Source organism: Pipistrellus kuhlii, unplaced genomic scaffold, assembly GCF_014108245.1.
Source record: "Pipistrellus kuhlii isolate mPipKuh1 unplaced genomic scaffold, mPipKuh1.p scaffold_m20_p_1, whole genome shotgun sequence".
Taxonomy (NCBI): Eukaryota; Metazoa; Chordata; class Mammalia; order Chiroptera; family Vespertilionidae; genus Pipistrellus; species Pipistrellus kuhlii.
The window spans coordinates 173,751,550-173,776,214 of NW_023425404.1; the positions used below are offsets into that span (position 1 = coordinate 173,751,550).

The 24,665-nt window shown below is 39.6% G+C and overlaps 1 protein-coding gene across 7 annotated transcripts; it reads left to right on the plus strand.

The window, feature by feature from the left end:
• The first annotated feature begins 1,049 nt into the window (after positions 1–1,049).
• On the plus strand, positions 1,050–24,455 carry GNPDA2 (glucosamine-6-phosphate deaminase 2). Of its 7 annotated transcripts, none has more exons than XM_045572918.1 (8): positions 1,053–1,151; positions 3,069–3,110; positions 4,408–4,566; positions 8,292–8,393; positions 9,972–10,154; positions 14,329–14,513; positions 15,613–15,787; positions 19,783–20,060. In XM_045572918.1, exons 3-8 carry the CDS (start codon positions 4,443–4,445, stop codon positions 19,896–19,898), a joined length of 885 nt encoding a protein of 294 aa, XP_045428874.1. In that variant the 5' UTR covers positions 1,053–1,151; positions 3,069–3,110; positions 4,408–4,442; the 3' UTR covers positions 19,899–20,060. The 7 variants fall into 7 exon arrangements, with proteins under 7 accessions (XP_045428886.1, XP_045428874.1, XP_045428889.1 ...); XM_045572928.1 differs by lacking the exon at positions 19,783–20,060 and adding an exon at positions 24,067–24,455 and having other exon boundaries at positions 1,058–1,151; XM_045572919.1 differs by having other exon boundaries at positions 1,089–1,162; positions 3,068–3,110.
• The last annotated feature ends 210 nt before the right edge of the window (positions 24,456–24,665 follow it).

Sequence of the window (24,665 nt, forward strand, 5' to 3'; positions counted from 1 at the left end):
TTCTAGTCTCTTATGGAATTCATATAGCGTAAGGAGCTGCCTATTGCCTACAATATAAAGTTTAACTTCTATGCATAGCCTCCAATCTACTTCATTCCATCTTGATCTCTCTTGCCAAATTCAACTTCTGCTAGTTTTTGAAATACATCCTGGTCTTAGCCACATGGGAATAATTCAAAATTCCACCTGTGTAACTTTTATTTATTTTTTTGCCTGCATACCTTTGGCAAGCTATTTCCTGGGCTTTAGCGGGTTCCCTGAGTTCTATTGTTGGCAAAATCCAGCTTAGCCTGATCTCCTCTTCTAACTTCAGTCTGTTCTTTATAGGCACACAGGGTCATTTTTGTTTTTGCATACGAATCTGGTCATGGAATCTCCCGCTAAAACATTTCCTGGCACACAGAAATCTCATGGGCCATACATTCCAATGTGCCATTTCTTGTTTTCCTGCAATATGTCTATATAATATCCACCTTTGACATAACTTCCTTTCACGTATTTTTCTTGATTTCAGAGAGGAAAGAAGAGGGAGAGACTAAAAAAACACACAAAACCAAAACATCAATGATGAGAGAACATCATTAACTGGCTGCCTCCTGAACACTCCTGACTGGGGATGGAGCCCGAAATCCAGTATCAAACCATAACCTCCTGGTTCATAGATCAATGCTCAACCACTGAGCTTGGCTTTCCCCCTTTTTCAGACCCATTCAGCACAAGCCCAGATCCCATGAAAATCTGGGTTTACTCTTCCTGAGCTGCTTCAAGGTTTCCCATTATACACACGTTGCCTTGGGCATCCCATCCCTTCACAAACTTAACTTTGATGAGCTCGTTGAGAAAAAGCGCTTAGCTGTCCCTGTGCTTGCAGAGTAGACGCCAACCAATTGCTCCTAGTAAAGAGATGAATCCCCATCTCCATGATGAGCAACCACCTAAGGATGCTTTTATTGGGGCTTCGTAGCCGCGCTCAGACCTCACGGCAGCAGCTCTGCAGCCGCCGGCCCAGGCCGCGCATGCGCACGGCCGCCGCCCCCGGCGCCTGGGGCTGCATCCGGGTCTTAAGCGCGGCGGCAGGGTCGCCCCGAGGCTGCGAGGTGTGCGCTGCCCGGCGGTTGCTTGCGGCGTCGGAAGCGCGGCGGAGTCCGGGGGTGAGTCCGGGGCTGCGGGCCCGGCCGGGGGGCGGGGTGGGCGCACCTGGCTGGCCTCGCCCCCTCCGGGGGGCTCTGCACCGGTTGGGGACGTGGAGCCCTGGCGGACCGGGTCCCGGGAGCCCCGGGGAGCAGGGGGTGAGGGTGGGGGTGGGGGCGGAGGTGGGATGGGTTGGGGGCGGGGTGGAGGTGGGGATAGGGGTGGGGTGGAGGTGGGGATAGGGGTCGGGGTGGGATGGGGTGGGGGTCGGGGTGGGATAGGGCGCGGGAGGGAGGAGGACCACCTCTGGCCTCCGGAGGGGGCTTCCTCGGGCCTCCTCCCGGCGGCTGCCTCCGGACACTTGTTAAAAATCCGTAAGTCATCCTCGCTCGCTTCTGGCCTTCGTTCCCGGAGGGACTGGGCCCAGCGGCCACAGTGTGGGTGGGTCCGCAGCCTTGTCTGCTGCTGGGGCCCCTCTTTGGAGCTGGTACCCCGGCCCCGCACTTCTTCCCCCGGCCCCTCCACCTTCCCTAGCCCCGCACCCCCCTCCACCTTCCCCAGCCCCACTCTCCTCTCCCCTCTCCCTTCTCCACCTTCCCCATCCCCCTCCACCTTCCCACCCCTGTCCCCCTTCCCCACCGCCCCAGCCCCGTACTCCTTGCCCCCCTTTCCCACTCCCGCTTCCTCTCCCTGGTGGGTTAAGGGTATGTGGTGTAGCAGTGTTGCCCAAACTTCTCTCAGGATGAGAATCACCTGGTGGAGTTGTTAAAATACAGATTCCGACAACTCCACCAGGTGATTCTCATCCTGAGAGAAGTTTGGGAAACACTGGACTGTAGGGAACAGCCCAGAGCAAGGATTCTGGAAGTTACTCCAGAGTGGATCCTAGGCCCCCTGTGGAGCTCGGGGAAGCTCCCCTCCAGCTCCGAAGCTGAGGCTCAGCCGCCCCTTGTCCAGGCCATGCGCAGCCCAAGTGAATCAGCACCTGAGGAAGGCAAGGCGAAGAGCTCCTCCTTGATTGATTGATTGATTGATTGATTGATTGATTGCTGTATCTGCTGGTGCTGCCAGAGCATTGCCCAAGGCCGCAGGAGTGTGGATCTCTGAGAAATTTTTTTTAATTGGCCTAAATGTTGCAAGAACATCCTGCTGTACTCTGGGCCAGGTGATTCATTGGGAACTTTTGAGAGTGAGTTCTGAGCTCTCCAAAGAGTCTAAAAAAACATACCAGCCCCTCCCTCCTTCTCCCCCACCTAAAAAAAAAACCAAAAACACCACCACCACCAAAATCAGACCAGCCTTCTCTGTACCTGATCTGAGAGACTTACTGGAACCTCTTTGCGATGCAACCATCTTGTATGGTGGTTTGTTTGTGGGTCCCCCCGCCCCCAAATTTAACCTAATAGTAAGAATCATCTGTGGTATTTGTATATCCAGTGAGAGGGTCCTGGGAATCTATATTTTTTAACAAGAAAATGCTATTTACCTCTTAACTGTGCCAGAATTCCAGATGATCATAATAGCTGTTATGCCAGAATTATAAATTGTTTTGGTCCTAAAGACATCTTTTAGGTTCCATATATTGTAATGAAATCTACTCTCCCATTAAAGAATTTGACTTCTTATGGATGTAAAGAGTGTGGGTACAGAATTCAGGACTGCTGCTGAAGTAGTTTCAAAATATAAAACTAAGTTAAAATCTGGAATTGTGGAAATATACAACTAAGAATTAAAATCTGGAAACTATAATCATAGTGTAAATGTAAATCTTGACTACAAAAATAATACATCTTACAGAAAATGGGATGTAAGAATGCAATTTTTTGTGTAATAATAGTAGGTCAGTCCACATTGTCTAAAATGGAATCATATAGCTTTTAAATGACACTGCTCTTTTAATATTTCTGTTATATTGTTTCTTAACTTTATTCTTTTAGGAACTGAAATTGCTTTTTGTGAAGAAAAAATTTCCCCCAAAGGTCAGCAGTTTTTTTAGTTCATTTTGTTTTCTTTTTCTTTTGTTGAATGTAAGAAAAATTTAGTGTTATGATTTTTATTAAAGATAGTGTGCCAAAACCTATATAATTTTATTAATTTATTTATTTAATTAAAAAATGAAAAAGTATCTCAAATAAAAGTATCTTTAAATACTCAAAAAATAGAATGTCTTTTATGACCCCATTATAAAAAAATGTTTGTATACATTCTATTTATATATGTGCATTACATACATTTCTGGAATAATAAATACCTAATAATGCTAGAATTATTTAAGAGTGGGATTTTGGTTGATTTTTTAAAAACTTATTTGTAACTTTCTATATTGATTTAATTTTTTAAAAGTACAGGTATCAAAAAAAAAAAAAACAAGTACAGGTATCATTTCTATAAGAACATTATTTAATAAAGGGAGGTTTGTTTTTTACAGTACTTATAGGGAGAATTCTGGATTTTAGTAAATAATCCAAAAGTTGCTGAGTGGTCATTACTACCATTAAATTGCAATCAAGAAATGAGTTCTGTACTGCTTTGTTTGCCTTAGGTTTATTTTATGATAATTTACACAATATTCTTGTAGAGACAGTGAGTACAGTGTGGTGTCTTTATTGTAACTTTGCCTTGATATGAATTCTGGCTTTGTTACTTAGTAATTGTGTGACCTTAAATTGTGCGAGTGTCTGTCCTCATCTGAGACTAGGCATTATATTTATTTTAGCAGATTGTTCTAAAGATTAGAGTATACCTAGCCCATTGTCCAGAAACCAAGGTCTGTTCAAAAGAGCTATTATTATAAAAGTACAGATTGTAAATGTACCAGAGCATGGATGGACCTGGAGAACATTATACATTATGCTAAGTGAAATAAGCCATTCAAAGAAAGACAATTACCATATAATTCTATTCAAATCTGGAATTTAATGAACAAAATGAACTACCAAGGAAAGCAGAGACAGACTCAGAGAGAGCAAGCAGACAGCTCTGGGGGAAGAGGGTTGGTGTTTTTGGGAAGGGGTGAGCTAAAAAGGAAAAGACAACTCTTGGATATGGACAACAGTGTGGTGGTTCTAGCAGGGGTGGAGATAGGTCTGGGTGGGGGTGAGGGTGGTGGAGGTGGAAAAGGACATAGAGGGGATTAATGGTGATAGAAAAAATAAAGTATGGATTGTATTTGTATAATACACATCTTAAGTAATGTCTTTTTTGAAGTCATCAGTATGTTGCACTTCTATTTAAGTGTCTGCAAATTACTTAAAGTGTTCTAAATGGATTTTCCAGGTTTGAACTTGTCCTGGAAGCTGTGCATCGCCATAATGAGGCTTGTAATTCTTGATAACTATGACTTGGCTAGTGAATGGGCAGCCAAATACATCTGTAATCGTATCATTCAGTTCAAACCTGGAAAGGACAGATATTTTACCCTGGGTTTACCAACAGGTAACACATAATTTTTTTCCTCCATTTTAGAAACTTAATGCTATGTGATTTAATGATTTCCTTTAATAAAGTATATTTGACTGAATCTGTGTTTATTTTCTTTCTGTAAGATAAAAAATTGCATATTGGTATATTTTATGGCAGGATAAACACAAGCATTTGTTACATAGTTTATTGGATATAGTTCTCTGTTCAGGTTTTCTTTAAAAATAACCAAGCAATGTCATTGATCTTGGTGACACTCTCTTCGATACTGTAGCTTCCACAAGAAAGTATTGGACTTGGAATTAGAGCTGCTACATTCTTGGTTACTGCAAGACCTTTGTTCTATTTCCCTAAGCCTCGGTCTCCTTACCTTATAGAAAGACTCTAGTCTAGTACATGAATTTGTGCATGGGTGGGGTCTGGCCAGCCCTGCCCCAATCAGCGGATCCGGGCTGAGCCTGTTGGGAGGAGGAGATAGCAAGAGGTTAGCCAGCTGGCTTACCCCAATTGGGACCAATCAGGGCCGGGGGCAAAGGTCGGGGAAGGGCTGTGGTCCTATCAGGGTAGGGTAGGACAATCAGGGGTGGGACCAGCGGGGGAGGGGCTGTGGGAGGTTGGCCGGCTGTCCCCTTCGCTGGTTGCAGTGGGCGCCATAGCAACTGGTTGATCCGGTCATTAGGGTGTTCTGGTCACTGGCTTTTTATTTATATATTGATAGATAAGGATAATAACAACTTACCATCTGTTTTGAGGCTAAAGCATGCTGTGTAAGTCCTTGTGTACTATACTAAATAAATTCAAAGTTTCAGTGTGTTTTATTTAAACAGTATCTGCTCCTCCCCCATACTTGCCAACTATATAAAAGGTACAATCATAATATATTTTCCACTTGCATAATTCCTCTGAAAGTTAGCTCACTAAGTTGATTTTGTTGTTTTGTTTTTGTTGTTTTGCTTTTTGGTCCAGTGCAGTAGATCTTGATGAAAATGGCAGAGAGAGATTTTCTGAAATTGTTCACACCAGTTCTGGGCCCCTCAGCCATTGCAATGCTGATAAGTGAGCCCCAGTGGTTGCACCATGACTTTTTATCAGTGTTCATATTGTAAACTTGGCCTACATTCAAGCTAACTAACTTGGTCACTCTGGCTTAATTATGACACAGACATAAAAAGTAATTTGAGTGTGAGGACCTAAAGGCTTTAGACTCATAAATGCCAACAGTGCTAAACATATTTCTATGTATTTAGATATACAACTTTCACTTTATTTTGGGTAGTATAACTGCTTGCTAATACATCTGCCCCCCAGCCCCTGTGGTTTTAAAATTTGAACATTTCTATAATTGCAAGTAACACTCTGTATTGTAATTATCCTCCAAGGAAGTATTCACTCAATATATATTTATTGAAGTGGTTTTTAGCAAGCTTGATATTTAAGGGCCTGCATGCTGTGGGCCTGACCTACTTTCCGGACTTGTTTCCACCATTCCCCTACACTGAATCGTGACCGGCAAATTGGTCTGCTGTTCAAAGAATAGTCTCGAATGTGCTGGCTTTACTTCACTCATGTTATGTAATGAAAACTCTGGAACCAGAGTCTCTTGAATCTCAGGCTTCACTGCCATGTGATATTTGGCAAATTTTTAAATCATTTTAACCCAATTCTTTCCTCTTCATAATGGGAAAGATAATGCCAACTTCCCACGGTTGTGAGCCTTGCATGAGCTAATATATGAAAACATTAGCATTGCATCTAGCACATGGTAGGCATACAGATGTCATCTCTGAAACTCCCCCCCCCCCCCATGTTTTTTGTTAATTCTCAATTACAACTTATCCCATCTTTCACTGTTGGAATGCCATTTTCTCTGATCTTTCCTCCAACAAGCAAGACTATAGTTTTCTTGGTTTTACTATAGTTCTCCAGGTTTCTTATAGGTCATTTATATTTTTCCTTGTATTATAGTTATTTTGTACTTAAACTAACCCCTTCTTTTTAGTTCTAGGATAGAAATAGTCTTTTTTTTTAATGTTTTTATTTTTTAGAGAGGAAGAGAGAGGGATAGAGAGATAGGAACATTGATGAGAGAAACATCATCAATGGGTTGCCTTCTGCATTGCCCCTACGGGGGATTGAATCCGCAATCCAGGCATATGCCCTGACCTGGAATCAAACCAGTGCCTTCTTGGTTCATGGGTATTTGCGTAACCATTGAGCAACACCCAGCCAGGTTAGGACAGAAATAGTGTTAATCTTCGTTTTATCAAAATTATAATAAGCACTGCTAAATGTTAGTTATGTTAGTAAATGACTAAAGCAAATAATAAAATGAATTTTATTTCAATACATCCTGTACTATATCTTTCAACCACTTTGATTAAAACAGAAAATGTATGTTTTTTGTTATTACCATTGTGACTTCTCACCTTTTCATTAATATATCCTTAAATTAAGGAGTGCTTTCTATAACTATTCCCTCAACAATTAAAGATAGAATATGTATGCTTTTAGAAGGAAAAAGAAAAAGCATACTAATTTTTTGGTCAGATTTTATATTAGTAGACTATAAATTTTTTATAAGAAATTGTAAAATTTGACCACATAAATTTTAAATTAATTGTGTTTTAAAAACAATGTGTATGCTTAACTTTAAGAAAATTTAATAGTCTGATCCTTGAATCTGTCTATATCATAGTTTTTATAGGCACTTCTATTCTTGTCATTCAACTGAGAGACAGTCTTTTTACTATTCTAGAATTTGTGTGTGTATATGTATATCATTTTTGCCAGAGAATTCTATCATACTTCTGCCTGCCACTTCAGTAGAAATTTTGTGTGCAGGTGTTTTGTTTTGTGATGATGTGAGGACCAAGATGCTTGCTCTAAGAAAGCAGGCAATCTAATCTTCCAGTTAGTAGTTGAGATGACAAACTAGAGCACATTCAGAAAACCAAGGGAAGCCATCCTCTGGCTAAATTCATTTACCTTTATTGTACCATATCTTTTAAGACTGTCTCTTAATTTTATAAAACATGTGAAAGAATTACATTTATAAAATAAATCAGGAATTCAGTTAAAGTGCCCAAAGCCACGAACCCATTTCTTAGAAGTCATTTTACTACTATACTATTACAATTAGCTGATAGATACTGAAGATAACACCTGATAACAAATGAGAAACAGGAGCTAAGGTACACCTGATAACAAATGAGAAACAGCTAAGGTTTCTTACTCAATGCTGGCCAGTTTCAGAGTCTGTTTTGAAAGTAGGGACAATATTTAAATTTACCTTTCATTTTCCTTTTGATTGCTATACATGGTCAACACTTGATCCATTTATGTATCATTTATGCTAAATATCCTCTCAACTTTTTTCTCCAAAGGTAAATTAAGTTAAAAGATTCAAATATGCTCTCTAAAAGTTTCTAATCTTGGAACAATACAACATTAATTTCAAATACCTAACAACTCAAGAATAATTTTCTGAACTATAGTTTTCATTGACAGATTTCCAACTTTATTAGCAAATTCTAGTTTAGTAAAATTTCAAAGTACCTTGAAAAGAGACTAATACAACATATTTTAATTGAATACATATAGACTAATGCAACATATTTTAATTGAATACATATTTAAAATAATAATTGTTTGCCTGATAAGAAATATAGGTTAAAGTCATTGTAAATATTTAAATTAGATGTTTATGTTATGTTAGAAAGTGTATTTTTTATCTATTTTAGGGAGTACACCATTAGGATGTTATAAAAAACTAATAGAATATCACAAGAATGGATTCCTTTCCTTTAAATATGTGAAGACCTTTAACATGGATGAATATGTAGGTAAGCTATATTATTTGAATATATTATTTGTATATATCATATATATTATATTTTAAATAAAATGACTATTTTGAGAATATTTAATATACTATTGGAAATTTTGTTTTTAATATAATATGAATATATTTCTAGAATATAATGTATAGCCTTATGAGGTTGGGAGTTTATTATAAAAAATCTATTTTTGCAATAAATTAATTAACCATACAACTAAATATAACAGCACAATATAGTAGAAGGAATATAGAAGTAGAAATCAGAAGATCTGTAGTAGTCATCATGGGCTTTGCAGTGTACCAGTCTTATAACTTTGATTTAATCTCTTCACATTTCTCATTCTCTTTTGTATTTTTTCCTTAAAGCAAAGTTAAAACCAGTCTTGGGAGGAATAAATTAATATGTATGTGAAAGTTAGTAAAATAAAGGTTTTCTAAGTATATTTATAACTGTGATGCTTTTATAATTTATTGATTGTTAACTTGCTTCACTAGAAAGATATGTGATACATATAGATTGTTTAACATCCTAATATAATAAAACCCTAATATGTAAATCAGCCGATTGGCAGAACGACTGGTTGCTGACAAGCACTGACCACAGGGGGAGTGCCACTCAGCCAGAAGACAGGCTCATGGCTGGTGAGTGGGACTCAGCAGCGATGGTGGGACTCCTTGGGGGTTGTTCACCTGCTGGCTTAGGTCCTCTTCCTAGAAAGCAGGCCTAAGCCAGCAGGTGAACAATCCCAGAGGGATCCTGGACTGCGAGAGGGTGCAGGCCAGGCTGAGGGGACCCTCTTTCCCCCATCAGTGCACTAATGTCATGCCCTGGGCCTCTAGTTTAAATATAATAAAACACTTTTAATGGTAGTCTAAGTGATACCCAAAGAGCTGTTGTGATTCAATATACTTTGTGGCATATAGGAAAAATACAGGAGGAATATAGACCAACATTTTAGTTGTATGGTCAATTAATTTATGTGGATATTAACACATAAATCAGTTCTGTTAGTTAGAATTTTACATATTTAAGCCCTAGCTGGTTTGGCTCAGTGGATAGAGTGTCAGCCTTTAAAGGGTCCCAGTCAAAAGCACATGCCAGGTTGCGGGCTTGATCCCCAGTGTGGGGCATGTAGGTGAGATAATTCTGTCTCTTCATTGATGTTTCTATCTCCCTCCCCTTTCCCTTCCTCTCTAAAATCAATAAAAATATATTTTTAAAAATTTACATAAATGAGAAATGAGTATATGACTAAATGCACATGAAATAGACTTCTGTGTTTGAATTCCAGCCCTTCTGTGAGCTATGTGACTTTAAGAAAGTTATTTAACATGTCTGTGCTTCTATTATTCATCTATAAAATGGAAGTGATAATATTTCCATAGATATCATAAACAAATTAATTGATTTAACAAATTTATGTACAGTGGTTAAAATAATGCTTAGCGTATTTTCCACATACAAATGCTTTAAAAATATAAAAAGATTATGTATTTTAAGTAACATTTAGAGCTTAATCAAAAAAGTAAATTTTAGATTTATTTTTGAAAATAATTACATTTTTATTAACTTTATATTTAGGACTTCCCAGACAGCATCCTGAAAGCTACCATTCTTACATGTGGAATAACTTTTTTAAGCATATTGATATAGATCCTAATAATGCTCATATCCTTGATGGGAATGCTGCAGATTTACAAGCAGAATGTGATGCATTTGAAGATAAAATAAAAGAAGCTGGAGGAATTGATCTTTTTGTTGGAGGTATGTAAAACATTTTGTCATTAATCATTTGTTAATATTTTGGTTAGGTGCTCCGAATTACAAAAATAAATCTTATCATTGTGTAGGTGTAAAGAACAATTTTGTCTATAATACACATTTATTCAGCTACTGATTTCTGTTTTACTTTAGTTTCATCATCTTAAGTTTGCAATTTGGAATTATTTAAATTACATCTTGAGAAATAGGTCCCAATCCCTGCCAAATTCTTCTAATTACCTTCTCAGAATTAACAGCATACTACATCTTATGAAACAAGGGATGTGCTTCTTTTTCTAAATAATATTCTTATCCTATTTCTTTCATTGCAACCCAGTTTTCTTATCTTATTAAAAGGTTAAATCTCTAAAAATTTGCATGTGGAACAGGTGCATTTTAGCATTTCTGTACTAAATTATTTTATCTAAGAAATCAATTAAGGATGATGTAAAATTTTATTTATCAGCATCCTTTAGTTAATATGAATTAAGCAATATAACCTATATATATATAAAAGCCTAAGCAGCTGTTTGACCATCTCCTATGACAAGCACTGACCATTAGGGGGTAGATTCTCAATGCAGAGGCATGGAAACATGGAACAGACTGATGAGTCTTGGAGGGGAGAGTGATTGGCTAATGGGGGAGGGCATGAAGAGATTAACCACAGATCTTATATGCAGACTAGAGGCCCGGTGCATGGATTTGTGCACCAGTAGGGTCCCTTGGCCTGGCCTGTGGGGATCGGGCAGAAACCGGTCCATTGCACAGATTGATGCATGTGTGGGGTCCCTTGGCCTGGCCTGTGCCCTTTTGCAATCCAGGTCCCTTCATGGGATGTCGGACTGCCAGTTTCAGCCCGATCCCCACACTAGGTCCGTGCTTTGGGCCTCTAGTTATCTTAATAAATTACAAAGTCAATAAATGTTGAATTGATGTAAGTCCTCTTGAAATTTATATGTCTTTATGTGTATGTCTTTGTGCATAATTATCATTAAAAATAGGTGAAGAGTTTCTTCCTTTGTAATGACAACATAGTTTTCTGTCATCAATATGAAGCATGAGACAGTTAATTCATTACCATTAAAACAGTATGTAACATTATAATACCATTAACTACACTGATACTAAAATAGTTTTTTGGCAGACTCTTTAGTATTCAACTAAACATACTAAGTAGTGCACTCCCCAGGTGTTCTATAGATTTTCTAAAATCCAAACCAAAATCTAGTATTATTACTGTAATATAACATACCTAAACTGTTTATCTTAGTTATATATAGAAATTTTCACTCGTCATCTACTGTTATACAAAAAGGCATGTAGTTACTAGAGATTCATTATTTAAAATGTCTGCATGAAGAATATCTTTTTTTTTTTCTTTTTTTCTTTCTCATTGAGGACTTTTTTTCCTATTCATTGAATTTGCAGAGGATCCATGCAAATCCCTTAGGGACTCATTGCCAGGAATTTACTGGGGGAAAAACTGATAACTCTTTGACTCCAGTTTATTTTTTTGCCTGCTTTCCAGAAAGCAGCAATAGCTTAATGTAATATTTAAGGTTGAATCTCTCTTATCAAAGATTTCTGGTAAAATTTTCTTCTTTCCCCATAGCTTTCAATTAATTCTTATTTCTTTTTAGCTCAAGTTTTTTGGAGCATTTCCTCACTATAAGCCACCTTACCCATTGAAACAAATGGTGAATAAATTATAATTATCACTGATTTTTACTACTGAAAATACCTTTGCTTTGTTTTCTTAACCAATTTTTATCTTAAGCTTTCTGTAGTAATTCTCCCTCCACAAGAAAATTTGAGAGAATTTTCTTGCCTCTTCCATTAACATCTTCATTTGTAGTCATGTGATGGCCCAGAGTGAGAGTCTCTGTTTACTCTCTGTGTAGGGAATGAAGAGTTAGCTTACTGCATTTTCTTTGAACTTTTTACTACTCGGGGTACTCTATTATTGGATGTATACTCATGAAAGAATCTCATTTGATTTTTTACCTTTGTTGATCTAGGTTTGTTATCATTAGATTTTCTCAAAATGAGGCTTGGTATCTGGGTTTTACCACTAACCCTTCTTTTGTTCCAGGGTTTGTTTAAGGTAGAAGAGAGATCAGTGGCACTGAGCCAAATGGGATCAAAATATCAGCTTTATTAAAGGTAAAGTTGGATTAGAGATTGCAGGTTGTACTTGAGGCCAAAATGGGGAGTTTAAGTATTTTGACCCACATTGCTCACTCCTGGGGAATGCAGCAGGAGTTCCCTTTCCTTCTGAAGAAAAGAAAAAGGAGGAAAAGTACTCTCAGAAATTCTCATTCTTCATCTGATGACAAAAATGTTGAGGAAAAAAAATATGGTATATCATGCCATCTCTGATCCACTCTAGCAATAAAATACACAAACATGGAATTTTATAAATACACTCAAAACCATTATGAACTTTAAAATCATCTTAAGATTATTTTTTTTTAAAGAAAAAAAGACAGTGGGGAAAACCTTAACACTTTGATTACATGATTAGAAATTTAGTTAGCAAGAAACATAATCTACTGAGACCAAAAGTGAATTAATTGGAATGATTCTGGACTGGATAGAAGAGTTATAAAAAAACAAACAAACCAACAACCCAAGTCTTTGGAAGAACAAGAAGCAGGAGCCTCAGATCTTCGAAGCAGGAACTCTTCAACTCTTTCCTGCAGTGCTTCCATCAGGCGTCTCAGCTCTGATGCCTTTTTTCTTTCTGTATCCCTGGCCACATTTCAGATTTTCTGGAGAGAACTTCCACTTGTTTCAGGTTGGGACATCCACTTATCCCTAGGCCATAATCATTCTGAATAAAAGACATATAAGTATTATGATTTATTTTAGCCCCTGTTGTGAGCAGAGCAGGGTGGAAGAGGGAGAAACTCAGCATATAAAAAAAAAAAGCAACCATCCACTCATTCAGCCTCCTGTGCGCCTTGTTCTTAATGGTAAGACACAGTAATGAAGAAGAAAGACATACAGGATGGGACAAACGTAGGTTTACAGTGGTATGTGAAACTGTTCATTCTGTATTAATTATTGTATGATTTTCCATACAAATAACTGTAAACCTGCTTCACCCTGTACAATCCAGACTGAGGTTTTAGAGATGTTTCATAAAGGTTCTGATATTTTAGTTTCAATTTAAAAACTGAATAAGAATTTGCCATGGTTTTTAGATTTCATAATTATTTTTAAGAAAGTTTTATAAAGCTTTGTAGAACATTTAAAAAATACAATTTCATATTAGCAAGTTCAATTTCTGATAGTTATTCATGGTCAGTAAATAACCCTTTTCCATCATGAACAATTGCTGATCATTTCAGTTTAACTATACATGTTTGTATGACCCAAACCGTCAGTGAGACCACTAGCGTTGATCTTGGAGGACACAGGTGAGGTCCCTAGGCCTGGCTGGCAATCGGGTTCTATCTTCCCTGGCTGCTGGCAGCTGGCCCCACCCATAACCCCCGCTGCTACTGGTTGCCCTGTGTGGGGCGACTGGCAGGGCAATTGGGCACCTGCATCTGCTGCCACCCACCCCCAGTTCCCGGTTCCCCATTGGATGATCAGAGCCTGCTGGCGGGGGGAGGGACAGAGAGGTTGGCTGTTTCCACCTGCTCGCTGGCCCTTCCCCCCCCCCCCCCCAGCTCTCCAAAGGGTGACCAGAGGGGTTATCAGGGCCCCAGGGCCACCTGCATCTACCACCACCCAACCCCGGTTCCTTGTTCCCCATTGGGCGACTGGGGCCTGCAGGCTGGGGGCAGCTCCTGAGATGAGCATCTTCCCCCTGATGGTCAGTGCACGTCATAGCCAACCAGTCATTCCGCCATCAATTCAGTTTGCATGTTACACACACACAAACACACACACACACACACATATATATATACGTGTATATATATATATATGTACTTAATTTTACTGTTATTAAATGCTAGTTTATTGCTAAGCATATGAAAAACATTTGAAGTTTTTGAATCAAATACAGGGACAAATATTTTAATGCAGCATTAGAAATTCAGCTATCAAATAAACAAGGTAAGTGTGATTATAACTGTTTATTGCTCTTAAAGGCATGTTGAATTTTGAGAGCCTTATTTACTTATCTCTATATGTGTGTGTGTATGTGTATTTCTTTTAAAAGGAATTGGTCCAGATGGTCATATTGCATTCAATGAGCCAGGATCCAGTTTAGTATCAAGGACAAGATTAAAGACCCTAGCAATGGACACCATATTGGCAAATGCGAAATATTTTGATGGAGATTTATCAAAGGTGCCAACCATGGCTCTCACAGTTGGTGTGGGGACAGTGATGGATGCTCGAGAAGTAAGAATTAAATGTTCTTTAATGTTTTTTTCTTTGGTATCAATAGTTAATGAAGGAATTATGGTGCCAAATTAGTGATATTTTTGTTGCATCCTGTTCACATTTTTATTGTTTTCTAGCTTTCTGTAACTTCTGTCAGTCTCATTGCCATATTTAGAATTCAACTAAATTCTTTTTCTTTTCTCCTTTTTATTGAATTTATAGGGTTGGCATTGGTTAACAAAATTATACTAGTACAGGTTTCAGGTGCACAATTCAACATATCATGTATATACGGCACTGTGTATTCACCACCCCTAGTCAAGTCTCCTTCACCCCCATTTGTCCCCCCCTACCCTCTTCTACCTTTCCTCCCCTCCTTCCCCCTGACAGCCACTACACTGTCATTCATGCCCGTAAGCTTTTTTTTCTTGTTTGTCTCTATCCTTTCACCCTCCCTACTCAACTTCCCCTGGCCCCATGACTCCAACAGCTGTCAGCCTCTCTTATTTATGAGTTTGTCTGTAATGTGTTTTTTAGTTCATTTTGTTCACTTTATGAGTGAAATCACACGGTACTTGTCTTTCTCTGACTTTAAACCTGATTTTCTTTCAAGACACCTTTGGATAGCACATGTACAATGAAACAGTCTTCCGGCTTCTTGCTCTAGATTAGTTTTCCAAAGTAATTTGTTTATCTGGAATAGAACAATTTGGTATATCATTCCTGATTATATCAATTCCTCGCTGACCTGTAATTCTGCTTTTGTAAAACAGCCCTTTTGTTTTCTGCCAGGTTTTCTGCACTTCAGCCTTTTATGCTCATCAGTATTTAATGTTAATAATCATAGGTATTAAGATATATTCAGTAATACTTTATAAATAGCAAGATGCTATTTTACCTGTTAAACCAGGAGATACACTTTGTGCTCGCCTGTTACTTTAAAAAAATAGAAATACCTTGTACTATGAAGAAATATGGAGATGTTTATTTTTATTTTACCCTCAGAGGAATATTGGTGCTAAAGTCTTTCTTTAAAAAAAAAAATAATAATAATAATAAAGCCTCTCAGTCATGTGGAATATTTTAAGAATTAATAGTAATGTTCACGATTTTTTAGGTCATGATCCTCATAACAGGCGCCCACAAGGCATTTGCTCTCTACAAAGCCATAGAGGAAGGAGTCAATCACATGTGGACTGTTTCTGCTTTCCAGCAGCATCCCCGCACTATTTTTGTGTGTGATGAAGATGCCACCTTAGAATTAAGAGTTAAAACTGTGAAATACTTTAAAGGTGAGCATTTACATTTACAAAGCAACATGTGAGAATGTTCTGTTGTAGATGACTGTTAAAATTTATTGTGATTGTAGCGTTACATCCTGCACTGTGGCCTGTTAAAAACTGGCATGTGCTGACCCAGTAGCCAGTTCTTCCAAGGAATAGAAATGATATTCAAAGACTATCTCATGTCATGTAATAGCTTTCAGATAATTTACTATTTTTTTTTCCTTGAAGAGAATCTCAAATCTTTATTTTCAATAAATAAGATTTTTTTGAAATGCAAATTTAATAAAAATGTTACTTTCATATTGAATATACAAAGGAAATATATATACTAATAAAGGCCGAACATGCTAATGGTCGATATATTGTGATAGGTAATTACCAGGTCATTAGCATATTAGCTGGGGTGTTGCTCTAGAGTAGGGGTGTCGAACTCAATCAGAGAAGGGGCCAAAAACTAAAATGCAGCCTAAATCGCGGGCCGAATGGTTTACTGAACAGTCATAAACTGTCATTGTGATGGAACCGCAGCGGAGTGCAGTGATGACAGCGCGGTGCGGGCCACGTTGCAAGGCCTGGCGGGACGGATTTGGCCCTCGGGCCTTGTGTTTGACACATGTGAAGACAGGGCAGAAGCGAGGAGGCGGGACCATCCGTGCCGGGGAGGGCAGGGGTGAGAGCCCATAGCGCCCCCCTCCCCAGTCCTCCTCCACCTACCACTGGCACTCTGAGCGCCCTGCGGCCCACCTGCCAGGGGAAGGAGTGCAGCTCAGCAGGTGGGAGGCTTCTAAGCTCTTCTTTGGCGCCATGATGGGGCAGAGCCACTGCCTTGCTCCAGAGACAGATGGGGCAGAAACAGGAGGCGCCCAGAGAAGGCGGGACCAGCCAGAGGCCACTCCAGGGACTGAGAGTGGGGCTTGAAGTGGCCAGAGAAGGCCAGAGGGTTTGGTTGCTGGGCCAGGCGCACTGGAGCTCCAAGTGGACAGATTTGGGTGTCAAGGCAGGGCTGCAGGTGGGTGGGCAGCACCGGGCGATTTTGAATCGCAAGCTGGGCTCCTAGTAAAGTAGCATTTTTTTTTTTTTTTTCCTTAGTGGTACATAAAATGATTGTAACAGTCTAATAGTTCAGCATTTCATATTCATGAAATATAATGCATTAACTTAAAAGTTTTAAGTCAATTTAAAGGAAACTCGTTAACTTATATTATAGTTCATGTACTAGTAAATGTCTGACTATGTCAAAAATCCGGAAGGTGGCACAAATGAAAGTTTGGCAAACTGGTAAAATACCGTATTTTCTGGCGTATAAGATGACCCCCTAATTTTACAGTTAAAACATAGGTTTAGGCCGATATTCGCTGTATAAGACTACCCCCCACTTCCGAGGCAACACCAGTTCTTTTTTTAATAGACCGCCTCTCTGACTCTGGCCAATCTGAGCAGGTTTTTTACTAGAACACAGTGTATATACAATTACTGTGTTCTAGTAAAAATTAGGGGGTTGTCTTATACGCCAGAAAATACGGTAGTCTACTTTTTAAAACAAAAGTTTGACCACGTGGATATAGTTTTGTAATTTGCACTTATCTGTTATGAAAGTTTTCCTATTTTACTAAAAATTCTTGAAAAATATTTCTAATCCTATATAATAGAGGTAATATGCAAATTGACCATCACTCCAACACGCAATTGGTCGCCCCCATGTGGTCAAAGTTGGCCACCACAAGATGGCCAGCAAGGGAGGACAGTTGTGAGCCATCAGGCCAGCAGGAGAGGGCAATTAGGGGTGACCACGCCTGCAGGGGAGAGCAGTTGGGGGGGGGGGGTTGCCAGGGAGGGGAGTTGGTGACGATCATGCCTACAGGGAAGGGCACTTGGGGGTGACCAGGTTTGCAGGGGAGGATAGTTAGAGGTGACCAGGCAGGCCTGCAGGGGAGGGCAGTTGGGGGTGACCAGGTTTGCAGGGGAGGACAGTTAGTGGTGACCAGGCCTGCAGGGGAGGGCAGTTAGGGGTGACCAGGATGGCAAGGGTGGACAGTTAAGGGCAGTCTGGCTGGCAGGGAAGTGGTTAGGGGGTGATCAGGCTGGCAGGTAGAAGCGGTTAAGGGCAATCAGGCAGGCAGTGGTTGGGAGCCAGCAGTCCTGGATTGTGAGAGGGATATTGGCTGCCCATATAGATCCGATCCTGGTGTGATTGAGTCTAAATGGGCAGTCAGACATCCCTTGAGGGGTCCCAGATTGGAGAAGGTGCAGACTGGACCTTCACACGAATTTTGTGCACTGGGCCTCTAGTGTGTGTGTGTGTGTGTGTGTGTATATATATATAAATAATATATAGCTAATATGCAAGTTATCTGCTTTGGAGTGGGAGTTTGATCACTCACTATGATGTGTGCTGACCACCAGGGGGCGGTGCAGAACATGTTCAGAGGTGGCTGCAGGGTGCTGAGGGAGCGAGGGAAGGAGGAGGTAGGGAGGCCAGGCCTAGGGATCCTATCCTGCACAAATTGCATGCACCAGGCCTCTAGTGGCTATGTAATAGTCAGCTAGACAGAATTTGCTCAAGTATTTCCTTAGTGTTAAACACTTAAATTATTTCCAGTCATTTATTTTTATCAGATAAATTACTAGTTTTTTACCAAGCTATAAATATATAAACTGGAAAATTGTTAGCTTCTTAGTAACCTATATAATAAAAGGGTAATATGCAAATTGTGCCCTCGGGAATTCTACCAACCTTGAGTTGAACTGCTTGCTATGAGGTGTGCTGACCAACAGGGGGCAGTGCAGAACAAAGGATGGCCTCAGCTGGCAGCCAGGGGAAGGCAGGCTCCAGCCAGTAGCTGGGGGGAAGGAAGGCCCCAGTCCGCACTGGTAGCAGGAGAAAGGAAGGCCCCATTTGGCCCTGATCGCTGGCCAGGCCTAGGGACACTACCAGTGCACAAATTTCATGCAGTGGACCCTTAGTTTGACAAAAGCAGAAAATATGAGATGAGTTGTGAATAAGACAGAGCTCTTGGATGGAGTCTTACCCTTATAGTTCCATGTAACTCTTCAGATTTCATCATAAATGTCAGATTACTTGATAAAATTAATAGATTATCCACAGGTTTTAATGATAGTTTTAAGGAAAATCATTTAACATTGCCATTTTTCTAGCACCAGCAATCCCCAGATAAACCCCTTTACTTGTCAATTTGGTTTTTATCAGAAAGTTTTTACATTTTAGTGAAGTAAATATTTAATAATAATAATAACAGCCATACCTAGATGACCAGGTTCTATTCTAATCACATTACACTGATTGGTTTACATCTCACTATTCTGTGAAGTGGGTACTCATTAAATCACTTACCCAAGTCATACAGGTCATATGTGGGTGAGCTGGGTAACGGAAATCAGACTTATCTGCAGTCTGGGCTTCAGTCCATTGTTACACTGCCTTAAAGAAGAGTAAACTCTGGCTATGGTATGGTATAAATTATATTGCTTCCAAAAAGTTATAGACATAAGTGAAAGATAATTTAAAACAGAAGTACATGATTATATATATTTTAGTTCTTTCAGTTCACCTATCCAGATTCTAAGCTTTTCTGAAACATGTTGAAGTGTATAGGCAGTCTTTGGGTTTTGTTGGAGATCCATTCCTACAGTGCAACTTAATACAATTTTTGCCATAAGTCAGAACCCACCTACATAAGCACCTACGTCACTCACATGGAGCACATACACAGCAGTAATGAAGTGAAACAGTAAAAAAATAAATAAAGATAACAATTCCTGACCTTTACCATTGGTACATTAAAAAACAAAACATAAAGCACATTATGTATTTACGTCGAAATGACTGAACTTTTTTTTTTTTAATAAATACTGTAAATGGGAGATGGCGACGTAACCATGAAACGACGTAAGTCCGACGTAACCTGAGGACTGCCTGTAGAACTGTGGATGAGAGAACTGCTGCCTTGCCTCTTTGAGGACACTCTCATTTCCCCTTGGAGATGTACATAGCCGAAGAGGTTCAGGAGATCAGCTTCGATCAGCTTTCTCCTCAATATGGAGAAAAGTGGAATTGAGACATTGTTCTGGGCTGTATATAGACCTCATCTTACAATAGGTGTTTTGATATAGGGTAGAATAGTTGTTATTCATGAACTTGGACATATAATAAATGTAATTTATATATGCCTTATCCTCATTGAGTGACTGTATCACTTTGATATATACTGGAGGATATGAATCCTGTTATTTCTGATTTTTCAAATTCCCTTCACACCACTACCCTTTCTTCTGCCATCACCTAAAACTAGAACAGGAATCTTAAAGGTTTGATTATTTAGCTCCTGAAGAAAATGTAGATTAATACATTTAAACAGTAAGAATCATCAGTAAAGTTTATTTTTAAAAAATATTTTATTGATTTTGTACAGAGAGGAAGGGAGAGAGATAGAGAGCTAGAAACATTGATGAGAGAGAGTCATCAACCAGTTGCCTCCTGCACACCCCCTACTGGGGATATGCCCGCAACCAAGGTACATGCCCTTGACCAGAATCGAACCCGGGACCCTTCAGTCCCCAAGCCGAAGCTCTATCCATTGAGCCAAAACGGTCTCGGCTCATCAAAGTTTATTTTAATATATTCCTTTTGAAAGATAAAAGTATATCACAGGAAAACATTTTAGAACTTAATTTTTTTTACTTTTTAAAATAAAATTGTTTTATTTGCTTGAGGTAATGTTTTTAAGACATTACTAATGAACTTTTCCCTTTCTGTTCCATCTTGATTTTATATTTTAAAAAGCTAATTATCACTAGCTCTTTAAACCTTCCACTTTTTTATTATTTTTAAAAAATATATTTTTATTGATTTCAGAGAGGAAGGTTAGAGAGCATCAGTGCTGAGAATCATTGATTAGCTTTCTCCTGCACGATCCATACTGGACATCAAGCCCACAACCCAGGCACATGCCCTGACTGGCAATTGAACTGGTGACCTCTTGGTTCATAGGTCGATGTTCAACCACTTATTTTTAAGAGCAGTTTACTGATTTTGATTTTTAAAGAAAGGAGAGGGACAATATCCATGTGAGAGCATAACATCAATTGGTGGCTGCCTCCTGCTTGCCCTCTACTGGAGATTGAGCCCACAACCCAGGCATATGCCCTGACTGGGAATGGAATCCACAACCTTTTGGTGCACAGGAAGATGCCCACTGAGCCACACCAGCCAGGGCCTTCGTAGACTTTTAAAAATAAATGTTTATTGTGCTTCCACTATGTGCAATGACCTTCATAGGCCCAGGACTTACGACAGCGAATATATGGTCCTGGACCTAGTTTCCAGTTGGAAACATGGTAGAAAATACTATTTTCTAAGAATGAAAGTTGCTTTTAGGAAAGTGAAGTGGCATGAATAGTTTAAGTTGACATTTGGGCTAAGACCTAATAAATAAAAAGCAGACAGTCAGACTTCACTCAAGGAGAAGAGCAACCAGGCTGAATCAAGTATACAAATCCTGCACTGGTACCGAGGTTAGCTTTTCTGCCGTAACAGCAACAAACCTAGGGATGAGTACAGCATAAAAGTGGGAAAGTGAGAGGACATGAGGTCAGGTGGATAAAGAAAACAGATTAAAATCCAATTTATTTTGCAAGTGGCCAGAGCAATTGGAGAATTTTAAATAGGGAAATGGTACAATCCAGTTTGTTTTAGAAAGGCTGTGCAGAAACTATTATGGGATGGGGTAAGTGAGTCAAAGTAGATAATTGTAAGTAATTGATTTAGATTTGAAGAGTGGTTTCAACTAGGGTAGTAGTGGGGAGATACACTATGGCTAATCTATCTTATAGAAGCCCATCGACCGTAACAGTGGAACAACCAGAACAACTGGTTGCTATGACACACACTGACCACCAGGGGGGCAGATGCTCGGGAGCTACCCCCCGTGGTCAGTGCATTCCCACAGCAAGAGCACCCCTTAGCCAGAAGCCGGGTCCATGGCTGGCTAGCACAGCAGCTGTGGCAGGAGCCTCTCCTGCCTCTGCAGCAGTGCTAGGGAGTGGTGATCCAAGTGGCAGGCAGGCACTTAGGAGCAAGGAGTCCCAGATTGAGTGAGGGTGCAGACTGGGTTGAGGGGACTTCCCCCCCCCCACACACCTCCTGCATGAATTACGTGCATCGGGCCTCTAGTTGGATATATATTTTGAAAGAACAGACAGCCCCTCACTTTGACTCTCTACAATGGTGCAAGAAGATATGCATTCAGGAGAAATTATACCCTGAGTTTTGATCTTGTTCTGGGATACTGATAGTAAAATACTCTTGTGATGCAGGGCAGTCCAGTCTGCCATGTGATCATGAGAGTAAACAATCCATAGAGTATTTTAATTGCATTTTCAATTTAAAATATTTTCAACTTAAGGGTTTAGTAAGGGGTAATCCCATCATAAGTCAAAGAGCATCTAGTGCAAACTGCTGAATTTAAAAAGAGAAAAACTAGATTGCAGTGGTCTGGCTATAGCAGCTCATTGGAGTGGAACACCATATACCAGACTTTCAAAGAAATGGTTCGCAAGGCAACACATGGGTCTGGACCTTGTTAAGTTTAAGCTGCTGATTAGACACTGAAATAGGCTGTTGTGCAGGTATCATTCTGTTCTCTTGAGAAGAGCTAATGAATGTTCTGTCTTCTCTCCTTTTAAAACTCTTTACTTCTGGTTTTTCTCCTAATACACGAACAGTTCAGTGTTCTTTGCATGTCCCTATCTTTGCTTATTTCTTAAAAGCAGATCATCCGCACAGTTTAGATTTTAGAGTGCTTTTGCAGCTTTTTGAACAAGAACCATCTATAATACTAACCAAGAAGTGTCCTGTCTCCCCTGTCCAATAACACCATTTCCTGAGAAAATTGCATTGAAACCCTTTCTCCTGCCTTTGTTTTTATTGGAAAATTTAATTCATGTCTTTAACTTACAAAATATAAAATCTTTAGTTCACTAATTGGGACAATTTTTTTGTTTATTTCCCCCAAAGAAATAGAGTATGTGTGCATTAAGACATTAATAACTGAGAGATATTTTCCAAGAAGCTTTAAGAAGAAAGAATTCACAAGCATACCAATTATAAGATGAAATTTAAATCTCCTTGGAAATTACCGGTAGCATTTAATATAGGTTCTCTTCTGTATTGTTTTAGTAACCCCTCCTCCCCCTTGATGTGGCTTGTAATCAACTCCTATTGTAAATATGCATGTCAAAACAATGGAAATTAATTTGCTAGATTAATGGATAAACAGTATTCCACTGAGGAATTAAAGCTACCCTAGCAAAAACAGTTCTGAGCTTTTCATTGGGCTCTGATAAAGGAAATGAGCGAGGATTTAACTCCACTCTTACATCTATAATAATAAAAGGGTAATATACTAATTGGTCCGGACCCCTTTCCTGATGAAGCTGGGACCGGAGGGAAGCCAGCCTGGGTCCTGGGTACCTGCAGGTGGCTGGAGGAGGGAAGCCAGCCTGGGTCCTTGGTACCTGCAGGTGGCTGGAGGAGGGAAGCCAGCCTGGGTTCTGGGTACCTGCAGGTGGCTGGAGGAGGGAAGCCAGCCTGGGTCCTTGGTACCTGCAGGTGGCTGGAGGAGGGAAGCCAGCCTGGGTCCTTGGTACCTGCAGGTGGCTGGAGGAGGGAAGCCAGCCTGGGTCCTTGGTACCTGCAGGTGGCTGGAGGAGGGAAGCCAGCCTGGGTCCTTGGTACCTGCAGGTGGCTGGAGGAGGGAAGCCAGCCTGGGTCCTTGGTACCTGCAGGTGGCTGGAGGAAGGAAGCAAGCTGGTGTCCTGGGTGCCTGCTGGCAGCCGGAGGAGGGAAGCCCTAGTCCCAGGTGCCAGAGGGAAGCTAGTGCCGGCTGCCTGGGAAAGGAAGACCTACTCTGCACGAATTTTCGTGCATCAGGCCTCTGATGTAATTAAAATGTATTAACCAAGTCAGTATTAAAATCTGTCATTTTGTCATACTGAAACTCTGAACACAAGAACTGCTCCTACTTCTGGTTACTGCAAAATAAATTGTATAAATTCTATACCTAGATTCATAAGTATTTATTATAAATTAGTATTTATAATGGTAGGTTAAACATTTCAAAATGTCTCTATTTGTATTTTTTAAATTATTTTTGTATCAGATGGAAACCTATATACTTATTTTATCTTATAAAATATTTTGTTTTCTAATGTAAATGAGATATAGTTAAAAAAATTTAAAATATTAGAACTGTGCTTTTTTCTTTAAGGTTTAATGCACGTGCACAATAAACTTGTGGATCCACTGTACAGTATGAAAGAAGGAACTGAAGGAGATTGGAGCAAAATTCTGCTTGAATAAACCACTTCTATAACATGCATTTGCAGCTATGCAATATGATAAAACACGAGTTTTTAAAGATTGTCACTTTTGAAGTCCAATATCTATGTTAAACATTCCATATATAGAATGTGTCTATTTTATACTCGGGTTAGAAGTAGTTGCGTCTCATAATTAACCAGCTATTTATTTGAAGTCAAGAAGCCACATAGCCACTCTATAAAACAGCACAGAAATGAAATGTCTGTTTTAAACATTTAAAAAGTCTCTTTAAAAATATTTCTATTGATTTCAGAGAGGAAGGGACAGGGAGAGAGAAAAACATCAGTGATGATAGAGGATCATTGTCTGCCTCCTGCATGTTCCACACTGGGAATCAAGTCTGCAACCCAGGCATGTGCCCTGACCTGGAATTGAACCCTGAACTCCACAATACGCAACCACTGAGCCACTCCAGCTAGCCTAAAATGTCTTTTTAAAGGTGAAGATTTTGTACATAAGTACATTCATATGACTCCAGTGCATTGT

Excerpts from the sequence above, each read along its gene's own strand:
- GNPDA2 (XM_045572918.1), top strand. The coding sequence starts at position 4,443 with ATGAGGCTTGTAATTCTTGATAACTATGACTTGGCTAGTGAATGGGCA. Across the intron at positions 8,394-9,971 it reads TAACATGGATGAATATGTAG|GACTTCCCAGACAGCATCCT; the intron begins GTAAGCTATATT and ends CTTTATATTTAG. Across the intron at positions 15,788-19,782 it reads AACTGTGAAATACTTTAAAG|ATGTACATAGCCGAAGAGGT; the intron begins GTGAGCATTTAC and ends TTCCCCTTGGAG.